This window comes from Gadus chalcogrammus, chromosome 13 (assembly GCF_026213295.1).
Source record: "Gadus chalcogrammus isolate NIFS_2021 chromosome 13, NIFS_Gcha_1.0, whole genome shotgun sequence".
Classification (NCBI taxonomy): domain Eukaryota; kingdom Metazoa; phylum Chordata; class Actinopteri; order Gadiformes; family Gadidae; genus Gadus; species Gadus chalcogrammus.
In genome coordinates this window covers 8,869,188-8,890,370 of record NC_079424.1, presented here as the reverse complement: position 1 = coordinate 8,890,370, position 21,183 = coordinate 8,869,188, and the positions used below count along the sequence as shown (strand labels likewise).

The window sequence follows — 21,183 nt, the reverse complement described above, 5'->3', positions numbered from 1 at the left end:
TGGCTCATGAGACTTTTTACCTACTATTTACCCAAAGTAACATCACGTCAGGATAAATAAGGGATGTTGATACAAAAACAGTGCTGTGATTAGACAACAAACCGATGACTGACGCAAAACATCCTTAATTAATGGTATTAATAACCACATTTAAATATTCATCCATGTACTTCACCCAACAGGTAAACTAACAACCAGCTGTTTTGTGTCTCAAACTTGGTTTTCAGCGACAGTTGGAGAGTATTTCTTCAAACACTGAAGTAAGAGATAGTTTAAGCATATCTCAGAGATTGTTTGATTAAGACCTGATAGATCAAAACAGCTTGCTTGCCTGCTTTCAGACTGGAGTTATAGTTAAAGATATTTCTGGTTATATATTATGGCAGTAAGACAAGCGCAGATCTGTTTTTAATATGAAACATCTCAATGGCTCATGAGACTTTTTAACTACTATTTACCCAAAGTAAAAATATTTACTTTGGCCATTTAGCAGATTTATTTCTAAAGAGACAGGTTCTAAGGAGCAGGTTGGGGTTAGGGAACGGCTTGTGCTAGGAGGCCTACGGGGAGACTCTAGACATTGGGGCTCAAACGCAGAACCTCCAGTTTTCTCTAACTTTACATCCAAATCATCAGAAGGTTTAGAGAGGCAGAGGACAGAAAGCGTGATACAGCTATATATGGTAGGAGGACAGAAAACAACACAATTGGAAGAGTGGAAAGCGAACAGGAGTAAAATAATAAAATACACAGCAGGAGTTTTTTGGAAACTCCCTCTCTACCTCCCAATCTCTCCACCCCTACCCCTCTCTTTAACACTGAGTCTCCAACAAGTAGCAAGAGCCCTGACTCCCTCACACACACACACACACACACACACACACACACACACACACACACACACACACACACACACACACACACACACACACACACACACACACACACACACACACACACACACACACACACACACAAAGACATTCTGTCAGTCAGACATTCAGGCAGCCAGCCACAGGCAGAGTCAAACCATGTCATGCTCTTACCTTGGCTTGCGTCCCCTCTGCTTGGGCGCCGGAGGGTTTTTAGGCGCTGGAGGGTTTCTAGGTGCTGCAGGGTGTTTCGATGCTGGGGTCTGCTTGGGTGCTGGCGCCTGTCTGGGTGTCGTGAGATGCCTGGTTGCTGGGGCGTGCTTGTTGGCCAGGGCGTGCTTGGGTGTTGGAGTCTGTCTGGGTGCCGGGGGGTGCTTGTGGGCTGGGGGTTGGCTGGGTTTCTGGGCCTTGGCCTGGGCCAGGGAGGTCTGTATTCGGGGGTGTCCTCCCGCCTTGGTGCTCACCACCAGGGTGGGGAGGGGCATGGGGACTGCCTCAGCATCCGTTGCTGTGGTAACAGAGCACAGTTCAAAGGGTCATGAAAGAGTAAGTGGCAGGGTGGTTTCAGGCAGACGATATGAGCACAGATGAAACATGGGTGTGGTGCGGTCATACCTGGGGGTGGGGCCGGAGGGATGATTTTAATCTTGGGCTTTCTCCCTCTCTTCGCGGGCACCTTGACGGGCACCTGGCTGAGGTCCTTCCTCTCCGCCGCCCGCTTCAGCTCCACTCGCTGAGACGCCTTCCTCCCTTCCTTCCACCTCCTGCCGGGAGGAGGAGGCGTCTCCACCTCCTTCTCCCTCTCCTTCTCCTTCTCCTCCCGTCGTTTCTTTGGTTTCCTGCTCTCCCTCTCCTCCTTCTCCGCTTTCTCCTTCTCTCGCTTCTCTTTTTTCTTTCTTTTTTTTTTCACCCGGGCTCCGGCCCTTCCTCCACCTCCATCCTCTTCATCACTTCCTCTTCCTCCTCCGGAGTGCCGGGAGGCATGGCCCGTGATGTGATTGGTCGTTGCTGTGGCACCAACAGGGTTGAGAAGGCGGAGCTGGTCCTTGGGGCCCAGGACCAGCTGGCCCCGCGGGATCGTGGGTAATGTAGTTTGTGCGTTGCTGCTGTTTTGGTCCGAGGAAGAGGAGGCTGCCGCAGTGGAGGATGAAGGAGTATGCTTCAAAAGGCCACCATGCATCTGGTGAGGAGAGGTAGAGAGACAGAGAGAGGGAATTTTGACAACATGTTGGCATTTTATTCTCTTGTTTCAAAATCCTATCTTTAGTCATTCAAATATTTGGTCATTTGAATGGCTAAAAAAAACTTCTGCGTTCCTGTTATATTTTACGCAAAAGCTTGGTGGCCAATTTTGACATGAAACAAAAGTGACTAACATTACATTGGAAAGGTCGATATTCCTGAACCTTCTCCCTTACAGGACGGGCAGGGGAGAAACAGAACTACAGAAATATTTCTCTAGATCTTAACATATAACAATGCTTGCAAAGTCATGGCATGAACGTTTGCCAGAATTAGCTTATTATTATTATGTTCTATTTTGGTTAACATTAGTGTAGAACATTAGAGCGTTAGAATTAGACTAAACTAATAATACACCGTAGCATATTGTTAAAAACATCACGGTCAGATTCAGACTCTTCTCATGAGCTGGAATCGGGTCGTTGGTTCTAGACCAATCACGTGCAAAGAGCTGAAACAACCAATGAGCATCAAACAAGGATTTATAAAAAGAACCAACGATGCAACCAATCTTTGGTACTTTTGCAGCCCTTCCAAATGGCAGAGACAGCTTTGAAAATACAATCCCTATTCCACCTGTGGACGTTACGGGTACCAATAACTACCGCTATGGATAGCTATAACACTAATGCAGTGTAAAGAATGACTTCTATTATCCCAATACAGAATCGTTAATAACTTCTATGGTGTTCATGCAAATTGCAGTGCTAATACTGGTAGTTATAATAATAAAGGGCATAACACAGATGCCTCGTTACCATGGGGACCTGTGTATTGTTGATGCGGGCCCTAATGGATGAGGATGATGATCATGAGGATGAGGATGAACATTAACGTCCTCGCCTCTAAGGTGGCGAGGTGCGGAGGTGGGAAGGAATAACAAGTTCTGGTGTGCATAAAACACACACCGATATGAATATTCACCACTGTTAACCACACCGTGACGCTGAGGTCAGACATGTGGGCAAACTATCGTGCAGACATTAATCATTTTTTATATATATACGGTATATATATATATATATATATATTTTTTTTTTTATTATTAATTGGTCTTCTCACATGCACGCTGAACATGAACTATTCCAAAGCAAGCTAGTTCGTCGACATGTGCTAGACAAGCACGGCCTTTCACAATGTCACAATGTGAAATACTGCAGTCGAGGTCGTGATTTCATTGTTGGCTTTAAAAATCCATCAACAAGTCCTTCATATTGCAGCTGAATCATTAATGTAAACCAACTAAAAGTCTCACGACACATATAAGAAATCACTACAACAAGGTACACAGCTGTATGTGTGTGCATGTGCGTTTGCGTGCGTGTGAATGTGTGCATCCTGTGGGGTATAGATCGTGCATGCCGCTATACGGACAATGAAACTATACATCCTCTGTCTTTGTTCTCCGCCAGCCAGGATCAGCGCTGGCCTTTAGAACTCATTGATTTCTGAGCCATGGGTTTCCTTGGTGCATACGAGCGTCGGGGCTGGTGTTTCACGGTAGGAAGCTTCCACGGTTCCCATGGCAGCGCAGCGGTTCGTAATTAAGCTTCTAAATTTGGCCGCCAATCACTCTGGAGTTCCGATTGCGCCTGCACGCACAGGTTGACAACGCAACCAGCATGGCGACGCAAAACCTGATTGCCTGAAGTGTGCCTGGGTGTGTATGATAATAAAATAAACGTTAGCTTTAAAGCACCATGCAGTGCTTCACACATCAGGACAATGACAAAATAGGTTTCTGAGAAGTTAATCTGATCACCTACTGTAGCTATACAACAATCTATTTTAGTTAACCTCAGTCAAGTTAGCTGACCTACTTTTGTATCCATCTAGCGTTGGCGGGCCAGCTAAGTAGGCTAGCTGTGTGCATAAGCTATTAATTAAGTCATTCCCAGTAATTAATCAAACGTATTAGGGGGGGCGGTGCAGACATAGAGTAAGTAATGTTTTATGTTATCGAATCAGGGGGTGATGCGGGATTCAAGGACAGAACTACAGAGTACCGAACATTAAAATACTCAAATACCTTTGTTAAAAGGTTTTTAAGGTCCCTATTAAATCAACAGGAGTGATGTTGATTTAACGTTAAAATTCCTTTCAAAATCTACTGATTAGTGACATCACAAGTGGGAGTGTCCACCCAGACTAATGATGGATAGATGGGTTAGTCCACTGGGTATACTGGTATATCAACCATGGTTGGACACTCCCAACAACCATTAAAATGAACCATGGCTAGGTCAGTTTATATTGCATCAACTCCAACATCATACTACCATGTTTATGTAGTTGATATACAGTATAATATCAACGACTGACTATTAATAGGTGCTTATAGCCAAATGCTGCCTTTGCTTTCGTTATCAGACTTCCGATATGCAATCGGATAAAATTGGGTAAGGGTATGGTATGGTATGTTATCTACAATTTGAACAGAATATTTTATTATAATGAACTTTATATCATAATAAAACAGAATAAAAAACTGCAGCAGACAGGGAACATGTGTATTAAATATGACAACAATGGAAAGCCACAAACCTGTTATTACCCAGTGGTTCACCTGGATTCCCAGACACACAGACAGTGTGCGTGTTTGTTTTTGTTCCCAATAGCCACCTTTGTCTTTAAGTGACAAATATATAGATAGATAGTGACAGAGACAAACAGAAATAGATAGATAGATAGATAGATAGATAGATAGATAGGACAGAGACAAACAGAAAGATAAACAGAAAGATAGATAGGGACAGAGACACATAAATAAATATATATTCAATACAGAAATTTCTAGAGATATAGTGAGAGACAAACGGAAATTCTAATATATAGAGCGAAATTGACAGACAGAAATATGTATAGACAGTAACAGAATCAAACGGAAAGAAGGCAAAATAGAGAACCACCTCTTTCTGCTGCACTTTTAAACGTTTTATAGAATTAGACATTTATTTCCCCCAAATATTTTGACTGCATTGGCAGTTGTCAATGTTTATTTTCCATCCAAATAAAGCTATTGTGAAATTGAATGGAGAGCTAGCCACTGAAATTCAGAGACCAAAAGAGTGAGTCCACCTTGTACAGGGTTGCCAAAGCGTAGCTAAACCAGATGTGACCACACTCAGAGGTTCGATATCATCTTAGTGGATCACACAGTATACCATTTTTTTTTTTTTTTTTTGAAGTCCAGGACGGTAGCCATGGAAACAGGCTCTTTGTGCCAAAGCTGTGGGGAGGTGGACATAAACACATGGTTACCAAGGTAACGCTCTACTTCATCCACCTGTCTACCTCAATCTTTATATTTATACATATGTCAATAACTTGAATGGTTCATCCACCGTCCACCCCTACTGGTCCTTGATTATCCGTCTCTGTATTCAGTCGAGCCCCTACCTGCTCCTTAATGATCCATCTCTGTACAGTCTAACCCCAAACTGCTCCTTAATGACCTACCTGCTCCATAATGAGCCTTCTGTAGTCAAACCCCTATGCCTACGGGCTCCTTAAGGACATTTCTCTACCCCCTACCCGCTCCTAAAGGACCAGTTTCTGTACTATCTAACCCTACCTGCTCCTTAATTACCCTTTTCTGTAGTCTAACCCCTACCTGCTCCTTAATGACCAGTCTCAATACTGTCTAACCACTACCTGCTCCTTAATGACCCGTCTCTATACTGTCTAGCACCTTCTTGTGCTCGTTAGTTTCCTGCCTGTTTTGTCTAACCGCGACCCGTTCCTTAATGACCCGTTTCTTTCTTCACTGTCCAACCCCTACCTGCTGCTTAATGTCCTATTTGTCTAACCCCTACCTGCTCCTGAATGACCCATCACTGCATTCACTGTCTAACCCCTAACTGCTTCTGAATAACCCTTCTTATTGCCTAGCTCCTACCTGCTCCTTAATGACCCGTCTCTGTATCCAAGGTCCAACCTATACCTGCTCCTTAATAGCACATTTCTTTACTTACTCTCTAACTTAAGAAATAATTAAAATACAATTCTCTGAGGTTTATATACGGACATCCATTCAGATAATATAGAGGGTAAGTGGGCCACCAGCAGCAGACTCTCCGCCCCATAACTAGGTCAACCTAGCAGCATGCTAGGATCCAGGTCTGCACCTGGTGATGTCACCACGACGCAGTTTGGCATATGGTGAAGTCACAACGCTATGCCTGCTGATGTCATCAGTGAGGCGTTCACCTGGTGATGTCATCAGTGAGGAGTTCACCTGGTGATCTCATGAGTGAGCCATTCACCGCATGAGTGGAGATACTCCCCCCTTCTGGACTCCCCCCTACCGGACCCCTCCCTCACTCCCTCCCTCTCCAATTCAAACAGTCTTTATTCTTTTGGACAAAGCATTGACGTCAACGCAAAACAGACAAGAGGTAATTGCAGTCCTATTTTCACGAGGATTCCTTCTTCTCCCTCTCTTTGGCAAGTCTGATTCCATCTGCTTTAGAGTGCTTGACAAGGTATAGGCATTGTATGATTAAGCAATAGCTTAATAAATTAAAATTAGCTGTAGTATATTACACCTATTAACGTAATGGAAAAATAAAGAATCATGCAGTTGATATTTCAATACTTTTATTTAAAAACTGTATTGTGAAGAAAAGGTAAACAATTAATCTATCATCTGCCGTGTTATTTTGTCTTGGCACACCACACACATTTTATCAAACAACACAATACACACATCTTTAACTGCAGCAGTAAAATTGGCTCATGCTAATTCTGGGATATCGCTAGTGCTTCACACTGAACTGACACGCTACTAACCTAGCACATCAAATATGCTACATGCACTGGCTTCAGGCTGAATGCCCACAGCTAGCCAGCTATGCAAGGAGACCAAGCAGATGATGAGAATTAGCCATGGTGCTACAGGTTTCAATATCTATTAAATTCAGAGGAGTCTGTTATTGAGTTCTTGGTGAATTTAAAAAGGTGAACTTGCAAATTCTGTGCATTTAGAATTTCAGGTATAAATGGAAAAGTAGGAGCCGTTTACATTAATGTACTGGTTCGAAAAAAGGAGAAACCAACCTTCCAATATCAGGGTTTATACAGAAATTCTTAAGTTGAATTTACGACCTTTTAATACCTTCACCATATTTTTTAATACCAGCACACGAGAGAGAGAGAAAGAGAGAAAGAAAGAGAAAGAGAAAGAGAGACCATAGGAGTTGGATGAATCAAGATGTCCCAACGGTACTCGGTCCATAGTTTTTAATCAATATGTTACAAAGTAGACATAGACAGAGAGTTCCAGCGAGAGAGTTTTTGTGTCCAGTGTTGAAATTAAGTTATAATTACCTCGTTAAATATTGTTATTACAGTGTGGTTTTACATGAAAAAGTACCGCGTTACACACAACACCAGCCGCGTTTACATGGACACTTCTGATCCAATTAGATTTCTAATCAGAATAGATCTATTCCTATCATGCAATCCGAATGTACTGTATATAGGCCTATGGCATTAACAAAATTGGTGAGCTTACGTTCGTATGTCTCTCACACACAACCTTTAGGTTGGTCTGGACTTATATGATATATGTAAGGGATAATGTTGTGGTACAGAACGCCAGTCATTACCAGGTAAATAAGCCCAGACAGGGCAAACCGGACTGCGATGTGAAGCGGATGTGTCTTGCTTCGCCCTGAAGGGTATTATTTTCGATGATGACCGGCGACGTTCTATACATTATTACACGGCACCTTGCCAAAAAAAAACAATATCTTCACACGGTGTGTCATTTTACAATTACCATTCGTAGTGTTGATCAGCAGAGAAATAGTCTGCCAAAGACGTTAACGTCGCTTAGAAACCGGACACGCTGGGGTTGATAAGTTACCGAGGGCTAAGAAAGATGTGAATCAGGCAAAAAATCTACTTTCCTTGACAGCGGTCAAGTTCAGTATGCATATAAGTACCGACTGACCAATTGCGAAATACTGCAGCTGCTGATGCAATCTCTCTAAGTAAAAAATTAGCCTGCATGGATGGAATGCATGGAATTATTCTTTTATTCTGCGTGGAATTATATTCCGATCAGAGAATTGTATTCCGATTGGGCCGTATATATGATCATTTTTTATTCCGATTGAGCTGTTCTTCCACTTCTAATCGGATCAGAAGTGTCCATGTAAACGCGGGTGTCTACCGGTCTCACGGCAACTTCAAAAAAATGTGCATTCCCCATTATTGTCTATCAAATGACTTTGAACTAACAGAAGCGAACTCAAGTGGTTTGGCAGCAAGCCAGCCGGGTATATCCAGATGTTTCAGCGCTAGTGGTGCAACGGTTCACGGGTTTCCCGTGATCCGTACGGATCAACCATCACGGTTCGGGACACAAGTGATCCGCGGATCGGCTGATTAAAAAAAAAAGTTGTGCGTTGACGTGATCAGCGCATGTTTAGAGGACAATTCCGGTATTAACAACATCATCAAGTATCGTAGCGAAATACAGTTTTTGTTGTGTTTTAATTGGCGTTCCGTAAATCCCATTGAAACGTAAACCGGAACCGGACGTCTTTAGGTTTGGTTGTATTCTTTTCGCGTATCAACAGTAGGGCTAGAACCGAGCGAAAAGACTACAACCAACCCCCCTTGCAATGAGCATGAGTCTCCCAACCGAAATCAATGGATTTACAAAATGCCAAATAAAACACCACAGAAACTGTATTTCGCTAACAAACTAAAAAAAAGAAGATAAGGATGTCTGCATTGCCTTGGGAGAGTGTAGACTCTAAACTCCCCAGGCAATGCAAACATCCTGAATTGTAAATTCAGGGTTAGGGATTATTTACTATCCTATCCATGTTAAAAAGAAGAAGGAATAATGCCTAAATTTGCAATTTTTTTAAATATTGACCATGCTTAAAGGAAGCAGGATTATTATCTAATTTTTCACTTTATTTTGTTTTTACACAGTTATTTTATTTTAAATGTGACTTTTTATTTAAAGTCACATTTGTCTTGTTATCTTTATTGTTGTTGTTGATCCGAAAATGATCCGACCCGTGACTCAAAAACCGTGACCCGATCCGAACCGTGAGCTTTGTGATCCGTTGCACCCCTATTCAGCGCACACACCACGTGACATCATTGATATAACTCAGGTCCTACTCGCAACATAAAACTAAATCCACGCAAGTTTTAGGAATTTTAGGAGATTCACGTAAATTACCCAAATTGAAAAACTCATAGGCCTTGTTGGAAATGTAATACCTCGTCAGATGACATTTACTACTTTTTAATGGCCTTAATTTGGGCTAATTTCATTTACTACCTTTTAATACCTTTAACAACCCTGCGGAAACCCTGAATATAAAGTCAAATCCATCCCATAAATTGAGAAGGACGAGAGAAGATAGAATGAAGCTGAAAGCTAACCCAGAACACCATGGACCCAGGCTAGGGGGATCCGTCAGAACTCTGGAGAGGTACACCTGCTCAGAAAAATCTCCGTAACACCCACACCCAGCTCAGAGGCCTCTTGGTCAGCAGAACAGCAGAACAGACGATAGGGATAGATAAAGGTAGTGCTGGTGGATACACCAGGGTGGACCAAAACAGCGAAATCAAGAGCAAGAACATCCTACAGTCCCAAGTTTTTAGACGGACGATGCTTGACACAGTTTCAAAACAACAGTTCAGAGACCAGCACATATAGCATCAGTTCTAGAACTGCGGGAGAATCACACTTCCAGAGCTGATCGAGTATCAGACTTCTAGAACTAATGTAAAATCAGTTAGAGAACTAGAACTGCTGGAGTATCAGTGTTCTGACATCACAAGACACTTCTTCTGCTCGAGAGAAGGTTTCTGATCACAAGGCCAGCGTGAAATACTAACTATCAAAGAGAGTAAATCGTATGACACAGATAGAGGGTGTGTGTGTGTGTGTGTGTGTGTGTGTGTGTGTGTGTGTGTGTGTGTGTGTGTGTGTGTGTGTGTGTGTGTGTGTGTGTGTGTGTGTGTGTGTGTGTGTGTGTGTGTGTGTACAAACCTGCTGCTTGTCCTTTTTGTGTATCTTCATCGTCTATCCTTCACTGCATCTGTGAACATAGGAGGAGAAAAGAGTCACATGACCCGGTCACATAATCAAAAGGCCTTTAAACATTAGTGAGGGAGAAGAGGTTCCCACACACACACTCACACACCCTCCTAAAACAAGTGATGAAACGCCACCTGCCACCAATGACCGAGCGTAGAATGGCAAAGATAAGGAAGCGGTTGCAGAGGTGTATTTTAGAGCAATTTAGATGGAAAATGGATAAATAAAAAAGGAGAAATGTGAACAGAAAATCCTTGACAAAAGTGAACAGCAATGTGACCAGTAAAGTTGAGCCCCGTCTGGGATATTATCTTCCATTCTGGAGCCCAAGGCTCTCTCCTCCTCAACAGTCGATGGTATCTGTGTGTCACCGTCATCATCAGGCCTGTTGCCCATTTTCGTAGTTTACCATTCACCGAGTGCGTGCATTGACTGTGGCCGAGACAGGTCGAACAAACAGAATTTTCAAATGCTTTTCGAATTCAAAAAAGTACAAGCAAATTTTCTTGTCAATATATTAGCATATTAGGGTTGTCACTTTTTATTCGATATTAGTGACATGTTGTGTAGCGCATTTTTTAAAGTCTATGATTAGACCGTTGGGTTTTTATTTTATTGTTTGCCATCTCATCGCAGTAGCACACGCGCTGATCAAGCGAATAATAGTATATCCTGTTCTCCACTGCGGTAAAATTGTGAATAAAAAAAAAAAGAGCCGCACTTGTGGATATTCAAATATATTCTATATCCGTTCAAACTAGATTTTTCTCAAAAGTGACAGTGTGTGATGGTGTGGGGCATTCACAAATAAAGGGAAGAGTTTCCCCCTCCAGAAATGTTCTGTGGTGAACAGAAGATCACACCTTATCAACAATAAGACAAATATGAGCAATCAGGACATTGCTGGTGCTGGATGTTTAAAGTTCAGATAGGGGTTAGTATGCTTATATAAACAGCCCCACCTGAACACCATAAATACACAACGGCTTTGATAACGAATGACTTGCATGGCTATTACTGGACATTAATCAAATGCCAATGCAAACACGACAATTCTATACACCTACTTAATATACAGGTGTGGTTTTTAAAATGGAATGTAGAACAGCGTTTAAAGGTGGGGTAGGCAATTCGGAGAGACTATCCAGATTACACTAGTATTTGAAAGTGTCCAGGCGAGACTCCAAAGACTCTCCCCTAAACACATGAAAAGCTCCCTAGATTAAGCAAGAGGTCTGCCTCGCCTTCCAAAAGGCGAGGCAGACCAATGAGTGCAGGGACAGAATGCGAATGTAGGTAGGGTGGAACGATATATGTATTCGTATTGAACCGAGTCGGTACGGACGTCACGGTTCGGTGCATGGATTTACACAGAGATATACTGTGTGTATATATAAATGTATATCATACATTGTATGTTGTTTTTGTGTTATCCCAGTTATGTTTTTTTATTTTTTTATCATTTAATATGACTTTTAATAGTTCTGCGACGTTGGAGCAATAACCTGGTGTTTTTACACTTCAGTCTGTGAATTTGATGTAATGTTCAGTTTTTGAATAAAGATGCGGCAATTACAAATGTTTTTTTATCCGATTCATCGATTAATCTAAAAAAGGATCGATCGATTAATCGATTATAAAAATAATCGTTAGTTGCAGCCCTAGTGCCGACATTCACAAAGGCAGCCATGGATCATTGACAAGAAATCACTTAATATCTTAAATTTAAAAAAAAAATACCTGCAAAGTAGTTAGTCAAAATGTCTGTTGTGAAAAATGCCTTTAACTAACCAGAAAACGCGGTTATATGCTATAGACTAGAGCCCGACCGATATATCGGCAGGCCGATATTATCGTCCGATATTAGGCATTTTTCAAACTATTCGGTATCGACATTTATAATGGCCGATAAATGAATATATTAAAAAAAAAAAAAAAAAAAAGTTTGCTCTAACGCCCAAACCCGCTGATTCAGCCAGAGTTAGGCAGAGTGAATGACGGAGATCGACGGAGATCATCGGTGTTGTTCATGTGTGCAAGTGTGTTCTTGGTAAGTTGGCAACTGTCACGAGACATACATTGCTTGAATAACAATTAAAAGAACATCCCCATCAATTCACTAAAGTCGATATGCATGACTAAATTCATGACTAACATGTCCAGTTTTGCTGTTGTTACGTGTTAGCTGAGAGTGAAAAGGATTTAAAGGATAACTACAAATAACCAATGTTAGGGAAATCTGTTTGTTTTGTTGCGCGTTTCTGGATTTTTTTATATATATATATATATATATATATATATATAGGCCGATATATCGGCATATCGGATTTTTAAATCATAAAAATATTCGTATCGGTATCGGCCTTAAAAATCCTATATCGGTCGGGCTCTACTATAGACCCTATAGTATCAGTGGTATAGTATCGCGAATCCCATTGAAACAAATGGCGTGGTGATTCGGTCTTCAAAACGAGAGCCGGTAAATTGTGAAAAATGAATTAAACTAATCAGACAACGAGGTTATATGCTATAGACCCTAGAGTATCTGTTGTATAAAGGCTGGGATGAATCTTGAATTATAAATATGTACAATGCATAACGTTAGCTCTCTGGCTCATAGCTGAGTGGACTAGAATACCTCCCGTTGCCGTCGTAGCTAAGGTCTGTCCTATTTACTGGATGCGTAAACAACGTTTCCATTGCAGAACCTTACGGGAAGGTAATGATTATTCCAGGTATTAGTCAAACCCTCAGGTGTTACCAGGGAAACAAAGGCTTGTGAAAAACTTTATAACAATTTTAACGGTCCAAATGGTAAAAATCGATTTTGACCCTCGGGAACGATTAATCAAATATTCAGACCCATCCCTATGTATTTAGATATAGTCGGAGCTCCAGGATTCCCGCTGGAGCACCCGGAGTGTTCTAGAATATTAACAGAACACGGCCAAAAGCTGTGTGCACCTCGCCATTGCGATACATCCACTGTAAACACGAGCGCATGATACCGTGGCCGCAAGCTGCTCAGGGCCATAGCCCCACCCTCCACCTTGACCCGCCTCTAAAAAACGGCAAGTTTGTGGAAAGCTCATTGGCTCGTAGTGGCTGTAATTCTGTGTACTTTGCACTTTCATAAATAAAACATGCTGCATTTTCAGTTTTATAAGTGATTGTCTTATTTTGTTTACAAGTTAAGGATGGAGTCTGGAGATGATGTGGGGTACTTATTGTTCACGGTTTACATCTTAGATTAAACAGTTCAGGCTGTTGCAGCTAGCTCAGGGGAGAAACTGTATGACACTAGGTGGTACAACCTGAGACATGCACAATAAAAAAAGAATTGCCTTCGGCATTTTTGTTTTTTCTTTTCCCTTCATTGTTCCAACTCGTAGCGAACCGTGATGTCTGAACCGAGGTATGAACAAAACCATGACTTCAGTGTACCGTTACACCCCTAGTAGCCAATCGGGTAGGTAGAAAGACAGGTAAGCCATCCAATAATTGAAGTAAGAGCATTTGATTAATTGAGTAGTATTGTGGTGCAAAGAGAATTCAAAACAATTGAAACAAAAAAGATTAAGATGGAAAAGGGTTGGGGATTTTATGTTTAATAAATTTGACTCAATTTGTAGACGAATTTATATACATTAAGTTCAACAGTTACAGTGAAAATTTTGCCATCAAATGACATCAAAAGGGATTTGACATCCTGTGCCCCTGCGTGTGCTTGTCAAACCTCTTTGTGAAACAACGGATGAGAAACCTGTGAGGGAGAAATCTAAACTAATGCGTCAGCTGTGGATAGAGTCAGCAATGAGTAGAGTGTCAAGTATTACTATGACGGCCAATTGAGGAATAATCTCAAGAACTGACCTCTGAAAACTTAACCGCTGACAAAAACAGATCACTCTCCCGCTCTCTTTTAAGTTTATAATGGTTTCTGGAGAGTAAGACTAGTTTCACCGACTATACAACCATCTCTGAACCTTGCCATTTTCAAAAACCATACCTTTCTAAATTCTATCAGCACCATATAATGCAACTATAATAAGCACTACAAAAGTATGTATGGAGTGTGGTCATGTATGGCTGCCGGGGGGACATCTGCTTCTATGTATGTTGCTGATTGGTTCCTTATTCATGCGTTGGACACACACACACACACACACACACACACACACACACACACACACACACACACACACACACACACACACACACACACACACACACACACACACACACACACACACACACACACACACACACACAAGGCCTATGTTACATTATTTGAAATAACTTTTGGGGGTCAGGATAGCGTAGTGATAACTCTCCAGCCAAATATCCACTTGGAAGGTTTCAAGCATCGCAAAGCAAATCTTGAGATTAGGGACGGGTATTGTTACGATTTTAACGGTACTCTTAACAGTTCTTTTGTTTGTTTTTGGACCAAGCGTCATCGATATTACTGAGAATATAATGGATGAAATATATGACACATTAATATTCATTAATATCCAGCATTATACACATTAAAAAAATCCACCTTCAACAGATGTAATGGGTAGTAAATTGTACTAATAAATGTAAGGCTAAAAACAATAAATAAATTAACCGGTTGTTTCAGATCAAATTCATGTGATGGCAAATTCATGTCCCTGAGAAGTAGTTAACATTGAGGGTAGCCGGGAGTTCTGACTTCTGCACTTTAGCGCCGCCAACTGCACAATCTGAAGTCACACTATTACAGAAGTAAAGTTTGAGCGCAAACGAGCTGTTACACGCACCTATTGAGGGGCATTAGCTATGGGCGCGAATATTCCCCCCGGCTCAGACTTAGATTTTTCTAGTTTAGCAGTCGTAAAACATATATACGGCAAATAACTGTCAGCAAAGGGAAAATCGACGAAGCATGATATCACACCTTTAAGTCTGTGTGTGGCTGGGCTCACTTTATTTGTTGCACTTAAGGCCACAAGCACAGCGGTAACTTTGGTGAAGTGAAACCGCATTTTTGAACATTAAGTTATTTTCGCCATTGTTGTGTGCGTATCTGTGTTTGCGTGCTGCCGTGTTGCAGTGTGTAGCAAGTGACTCGCTATAGAGCTGCCCCGCCCCCCGGCTCACACACAGGCGCTCCGAGAGATCCCTCTTGGATTGGGAAGAGACACAGTACATCATAGACAATTGTTAAAATCGTGTTGCGGAATGGAAACGGCGTATACGAGATCAAATGTGCAAGATAACGACTAGTTATTTCTACCCAGTACCGAGAGCAGAAACGATATCATCTGAGCTTACCGATATGGTATTTAAAATGTTGAAATCGGGGCCCATTTAATAACCAGGTTTCAGTACCCATCCCCACTCGAGGAGGAGATTCTGATTCTGATTGATATCTGGCATCAGGGGAAGAGATAGGAGAACAAGGCAGACAAACAGCTCTGTACTGCTGCTTGCATCAGCTATGGTTCACAGCAGGCACTATGAACTCCATTAGGTTTCATAGGAGAGAGGCAGGGTAGTCTAGTGTTGAGGGTGTTCTGATCCCAGGTAAAAGGTCAAGGGTTGTATCTCCAATATCCTACCTGTAGACAACCTTGAGTAAGATCCCCTAATCCCTACCAGCTCCAATGTAAGTAGCTTTGGACAGAAGAGTGTGATAAATGATGATGGTAGCATTTAGAGAGCAGATAGATTTGAGAGACAGCTGGTCGGACTGTAGCAGGTATGCAAACTTCCAGGCTATTTTATAAAACAACTGGCTTTAGGACCCAGATCATTTCCTGCTACTTCTGCAGGAAAGCTTGATTTTTCCTAACAGGTCATCTTGAGGGGGTGGAGCTACAGATCTGCAACCGTCGGGCTGGCATCCAATACGCTGCTGGATGAGCAGTGGAAACAACAGAGCATACCCCAGTTATCACACACACCATTCAGGATTAACACACATATACACACACACACACACACTTATTCACAAAGGTCATATCGGCCAGGGGCACGTAAATATATATCCAGAAGACTTTTTTAGAATTCAGAATTAGTCATGTCACGATACCAAAATGATGACTTCTACAACACCTATTTTGATGCCAAACTATACTACGGCAAACCCCCTAAACATCAGGATACCGGAGACCTTAGGAGGTGTATTGAGTAATTTGTGTTCGCCCTACTCTAATGCACTAATGCCATGTACGGCCTAATAATCTTTTGAGCTCCATCACAATGAAGGGGCAGCCTTACATTTAATGTATTTTATGGTTATTAATTTCATGCTCAATGAAATGTTGGTTTGTGTTGTTAAGGGTTTTCTTGCTTGTTTTTTTTCATACATGTAGGTGTGTTTTGACAATGAATGAGTACATTTATATAATGTCAACATTGAGATCAAGGTCAGTGTTATTAAAGCTTTGACATGGTATGCACTATGCAGTAATCTGACTTCCCCAGTTCCCCTATACTTGAGTTTGTGATTCCTTAAAGGTTGGGTATGGGATTTGCGAAACGCCAGCAGATTTTGAAAACACACAACTCAAATGGTCCTACCCCCTCTCCTTCAACGCTGACTCTGACTCCACCCATTCCAAGTACCTGGACGCGCAATCATGCACGAGCGCGAACACAGATGCGCAAGAGCGAGCCAGGCTAGCGTAGGTTTTCGTTAAACAACATGGCAACATTGAAAAAACAACATGGGGATGGTGGCTTCTTGTCTGCCATGGAAATTGTCTTCTACTGCTAGGTCCAAATGTGGATTAACTAGTTCCAGTAGCTACCGCAGGATAACAACAAAACTGAGCTTGCTCTGGGTCACGAGTACTGCGCACGGGGGAGTGCAGTACGACCGTTTGATTGACGTACTTACTGTCCAATGCAACTCGGTGGCTCTGGAAATAATTGGCAGGAGTTTTTCGAGCCCTGCCCGTTCCACAGATGATTGACTTGTTTAATTTTCATATCAGTACTTCTAACTCAGTGGCTGTAAGTGGGTTATGATAAGGATTTCAAGTAATTTTGCAAAAATGGCCAAAAAAGCGAATGCCATACCCAACCTTGAAGGTAAGTTTGCAAACTCTATTATTTTACCACAAATATGCAAGTTCTTCTTAATTTAAAGAAATTTTAACAGAAACAGGTAACTGGCTACAACGCTTTGGCAGTGAAAGGCATTGCTTCGAGAGGAATGTTGAAAGAAGCTAGAAAAAGACGACAAGTCAATTCTTTCATGCATACGTACATTCCGCAAAACGATACGTTCAGACTACGACGTCCGCACAGTTAAAGCGTAACTTGCCGCCCCGCCTTTCATCCTCACATGAAAGCTAGCGTGCGTATGAGGGACAATAAACGCTTGCCATGCCAGCTATGCCTCCAGGGAATGGAAACGAGACGCAGCACAAACACACACACAGACACAAACACGTTCCCGCTGTTTCACATGGATGCAACTCGTAGGAAACAATTGCAATATTTTTCTAGTATTGGTTTACCCTGCAACCCATGACGGGATAGTCTAGACTTTAGAGTGCCTGCCTCTCAGCTGAAAGGTTCTGGGTTTGAATCCCAACATCCACAGTCTAGCCGTAGGCCTCCTTGAGTCAGATGCCGCTACCTGTCCCTTCAAGGCCTGCATCTGAATTCACCGCAAGTGGCTCTGAGTGAAAGTGTCGGCTAAATGAGTCAAGACTAAAGAATCATGATGTGCTTTGAAATCAACCGCTATGACTTAGATGAGTCATCTGCTACAGGATGAGGAGGTATAAAATAGTGAAAGCTTAAGAATAGTGTCAATGAGATAAACATCTGGCAGTCACCACGTGCACTCACACTCACACTTGCATCAACACCCAGTTTTGTGTGCAAAGTACAGCAAACCCCTCCCACATCAGGCAAGGATTTGAGGATGAGCAAGACAAAGAGGGCCAATGTATGTCCCGAAGGCAAGTCTGGTGTACTTTACATCCAAACAATAGATGGTCTTTCTTGTTGTTCTTTTACAGCCGTAAAGTTCTGCTCGGTTGATCCATTGGTTGGTTCTTTGATATGCACGTGTTCGACCAAAGTCTAATTGGTCGGACAAACGCTGATGTTCCTTCCACAAGGGAAAAAAAGTTTTTAGACGGTTTGAACACCCTAGATCATCAGTGGGAACCAATGGTTCAAAACTTTTTTAGCCCGGCCGTGACCCCATTACGAGCTTTTTAAACTTTTGTGCATCTGCTTCCACACTGATTGTTTTTACCTAAACCACATATGTCAGTTATATCAATGTACCAGTGAACATTATCAGATCGCTCTACAACACATTAGGGATTTGCTCATGGCTATAGTTTATTACGCAGTCAGATACACAAAACGTCTCTGAGACGTTTTAAAACGTTTTATTATTAAATGGATCATCTTGTTTGCTAAAATGGTTCATTAAATATCAATAACTTGTGTCAGCGATATAATGGTACCCACCCGCATATCAGGGGATCCCAATTGTTGTCCCGACTAAAAGGTTGTGAACCACTGGTGAAGAAAAACCAAGACCCAAACTTCCAACTCTCAACTTAAACACACATCCTACAGCATCCGTACCTCTTCAAAATATGTTTAAAGTCACCCACTTTATGTATTAATTTCCATGGAAACTGAAGCTAGAAACACTTTACTCGCCTAATGAATTAGTAATTTCTGCTGCTGGCAAACAACTTTCCATAGCTGCCTATAACGAGACAAAACGTTATAACCGTTATAATTTCTATCATGTTATTTTCATATTGTAAGCCGTCGCTTGGTTTGGTGCATTATCAATTAACCAGAATACCAGAGCTGCAATTTGGTTACCTGCACGCGCGCCCTTTGTCTGGGGCACGGGCGCGTGCGCGCTATTGCACCTGGCCAGGTCAAGGTGTGTGTGCGTGTCAGCCAAACACATGCATGGTCCCCCTATGCAATGTGTCAGTAAGCTAGTAGGCTAATCAGCTAGCTTTGATTTCATGTTGGTTTATAACGACTGCCAGTCGTAACGGCTACCCCAGCTAATGCAGCTAGCCCCAGATACACTCAGCCATACAATCGCCACAAGTTGCAGAGCAAAACAAACTTCCCACTGTTTTCCCAGCAGCAAAACGGCGCCTCAAAATAAAATAACACACAACCGACATAGAAAGGACACAGCGTGTCCTATTTCACGTTAGCAATCTTAGCTGCTGAGCTAGCCCGCTTTGCTAGCGGTGTAATGTCACTGCATCAGTGTTATATATTCCGCTCCTTCCACGTGTGAACACCCTCTAAAGTCCTTCTCAGGGACATCACCTCCTTCCCTCTCCGGCGACTGCTCACCTGCTCCGGACACCGGACCCCCCGCTCACCAGAGAGTCATCCTCCGGTTATCACCAAACACTAGCGCTTTCAGCCGCATTTATTTCCAAGGACACAAATACGCCATGACAGTTTAGAAAAATGCATAAAAAATTAGAAGGAGGCGGTGGGAGACGGGTGGAGGAGGAGGAGGGGAGAGAGAGCGAGCGAGAGAGGGAGGAGGAGGGGGGAACTCCGAGCAATTTCTTCAAATCCTCCACAAAGCCAGCAGCTACCCGTTCCGTGGAGGACTTCATTCACTCCACTACCACACTTCCACACTGTCCACGTCCCACACACACATCCCCATGTCCACGGAGACACGGCGGGTCCGAAACGCAAAAGTTAAAAAGACATGACTTACCTAAAATGGCCACTGCAGCAGCCAAAATACAAACAGCTATTATTTGGTGGAAGTTTAGCAGCGGTGGAGCTGCAGCACCCTAACCTACCATTGGACCCGCAGCTCTGGGATCGTTCATTGGCTGCAGCTTAGCGCAGCTGGGTCGATGCATATTTCCATTGGCCCCGCAGCTGTCAAGCAAAAGGAGTGTCTTTTCTGCGTTTGGCTGAGAGCTAGCGGCACATCGCAGACCAGCACCATTGTGTGCACTTTCCCCCTGCTTATTCACGTTGATAGCGTATAGCGATCGTATGGCGCGTGATCTAGTCGAGGTTTTCTTACCGCAGAACGAGAGAATGGGAGAATCGTCTTTTCCGACCCAGGGATCGCACCGCGTCCCGTTGGCCGCTGTCACAGGAGAGGAGACGCGCAGCCCAGACGAGCACAGCACATCAATGCAACACACGGAGCCGTACGGACTCGCGCTTTACATTTCTCCTTTGCCGCATCCACCAATCATGTCGCTTTTTACTCCATCATTACGAGGTTGAAGGGCGGAAAAAATGAAACATTCCACGTTTTTGCAGATCATGTTTCGTTTCCCGGATGTTCAGTTTACTGGATTTATTATGTCCTTGTGTGTTATGCGACAGATGCAGTGTGTACGACGGCCGTATTAAGGGTTTTCTAGGAGGCACCGGTGAATTTAGGTGTTTTCTTTTGGGGGTTTATCGGGGGGGATGATTTGAGATTTGGATACCTACAAATGAAGTGGTTGGGGTTCTTTGTTGCCATTGCATTGTGCCTCATTGTGTTTCATCCTCTGGTCCAATTTGATGACGCCGTTACCATTCAAATGTTGTCTTCGGTCAGATCCTGGCTTCATTCTACCTGTGACTACCTGTATTGCTCTGAGTTCATTTGTAATGTAGGTGAGGATTTGCCACGGAACGCGTATTTTACTCAATGTTTTCAACCAACCCTGTTACACTGCATTCGAGTACATATTAATAACACAATAATTGACACGACCCTTGGCAAAGTCAGTCCCAATAGTTAATGTATGCGGTGTGCCGCCACTTTTTTACTAATCATACACAAAGTTTTAACTATTTCAGGCATCTAGAACTAAACCATTGAGTTCAGAATAAAATGTTCCCCTGCTCATGATCTCATTAAATACTTTCCTAGCAGGGGGTGTAAAAGTCTAGTGGTTCCAAACCTTTGGGCCTTCGACCCCTTTTAAGGTCTGGAAATCCTTGTTAACACAACTTGTTCAACATCTGACAGTAATA

General features: G+C 42.6%; 1 protein-coding gene across 1 annotated transcript in view; it reads right to left on the bottom strand.

Moving 5' to 3' along the window:
- The window catches only part of chd6 (chromodomain helicase DNA binding protein 6), a 54,837-nt gene extending 34,939 nt beyond the window's left edge, over nt 1-19,898 (bottom strand). The window contains 4 exon segments of the mRNA XM_056606889.1: nt 1,047-1,380; nt 1,488-2,052; nt 10,144-10,192; nt 19,528-19,898. Of these exon segments, the coding sequence (XP_056462864.1) occupies nt 1,047-1,380; nt 1,488-2,052; nt 10,144-10,173 (929 nt within the window). The 5' untranslated portion in view covers nt 10,174-10,192; nt 19,528-19,898.
- Nucleotides 19,899-21,183: the final 1,285 nt, after the last annotated feature.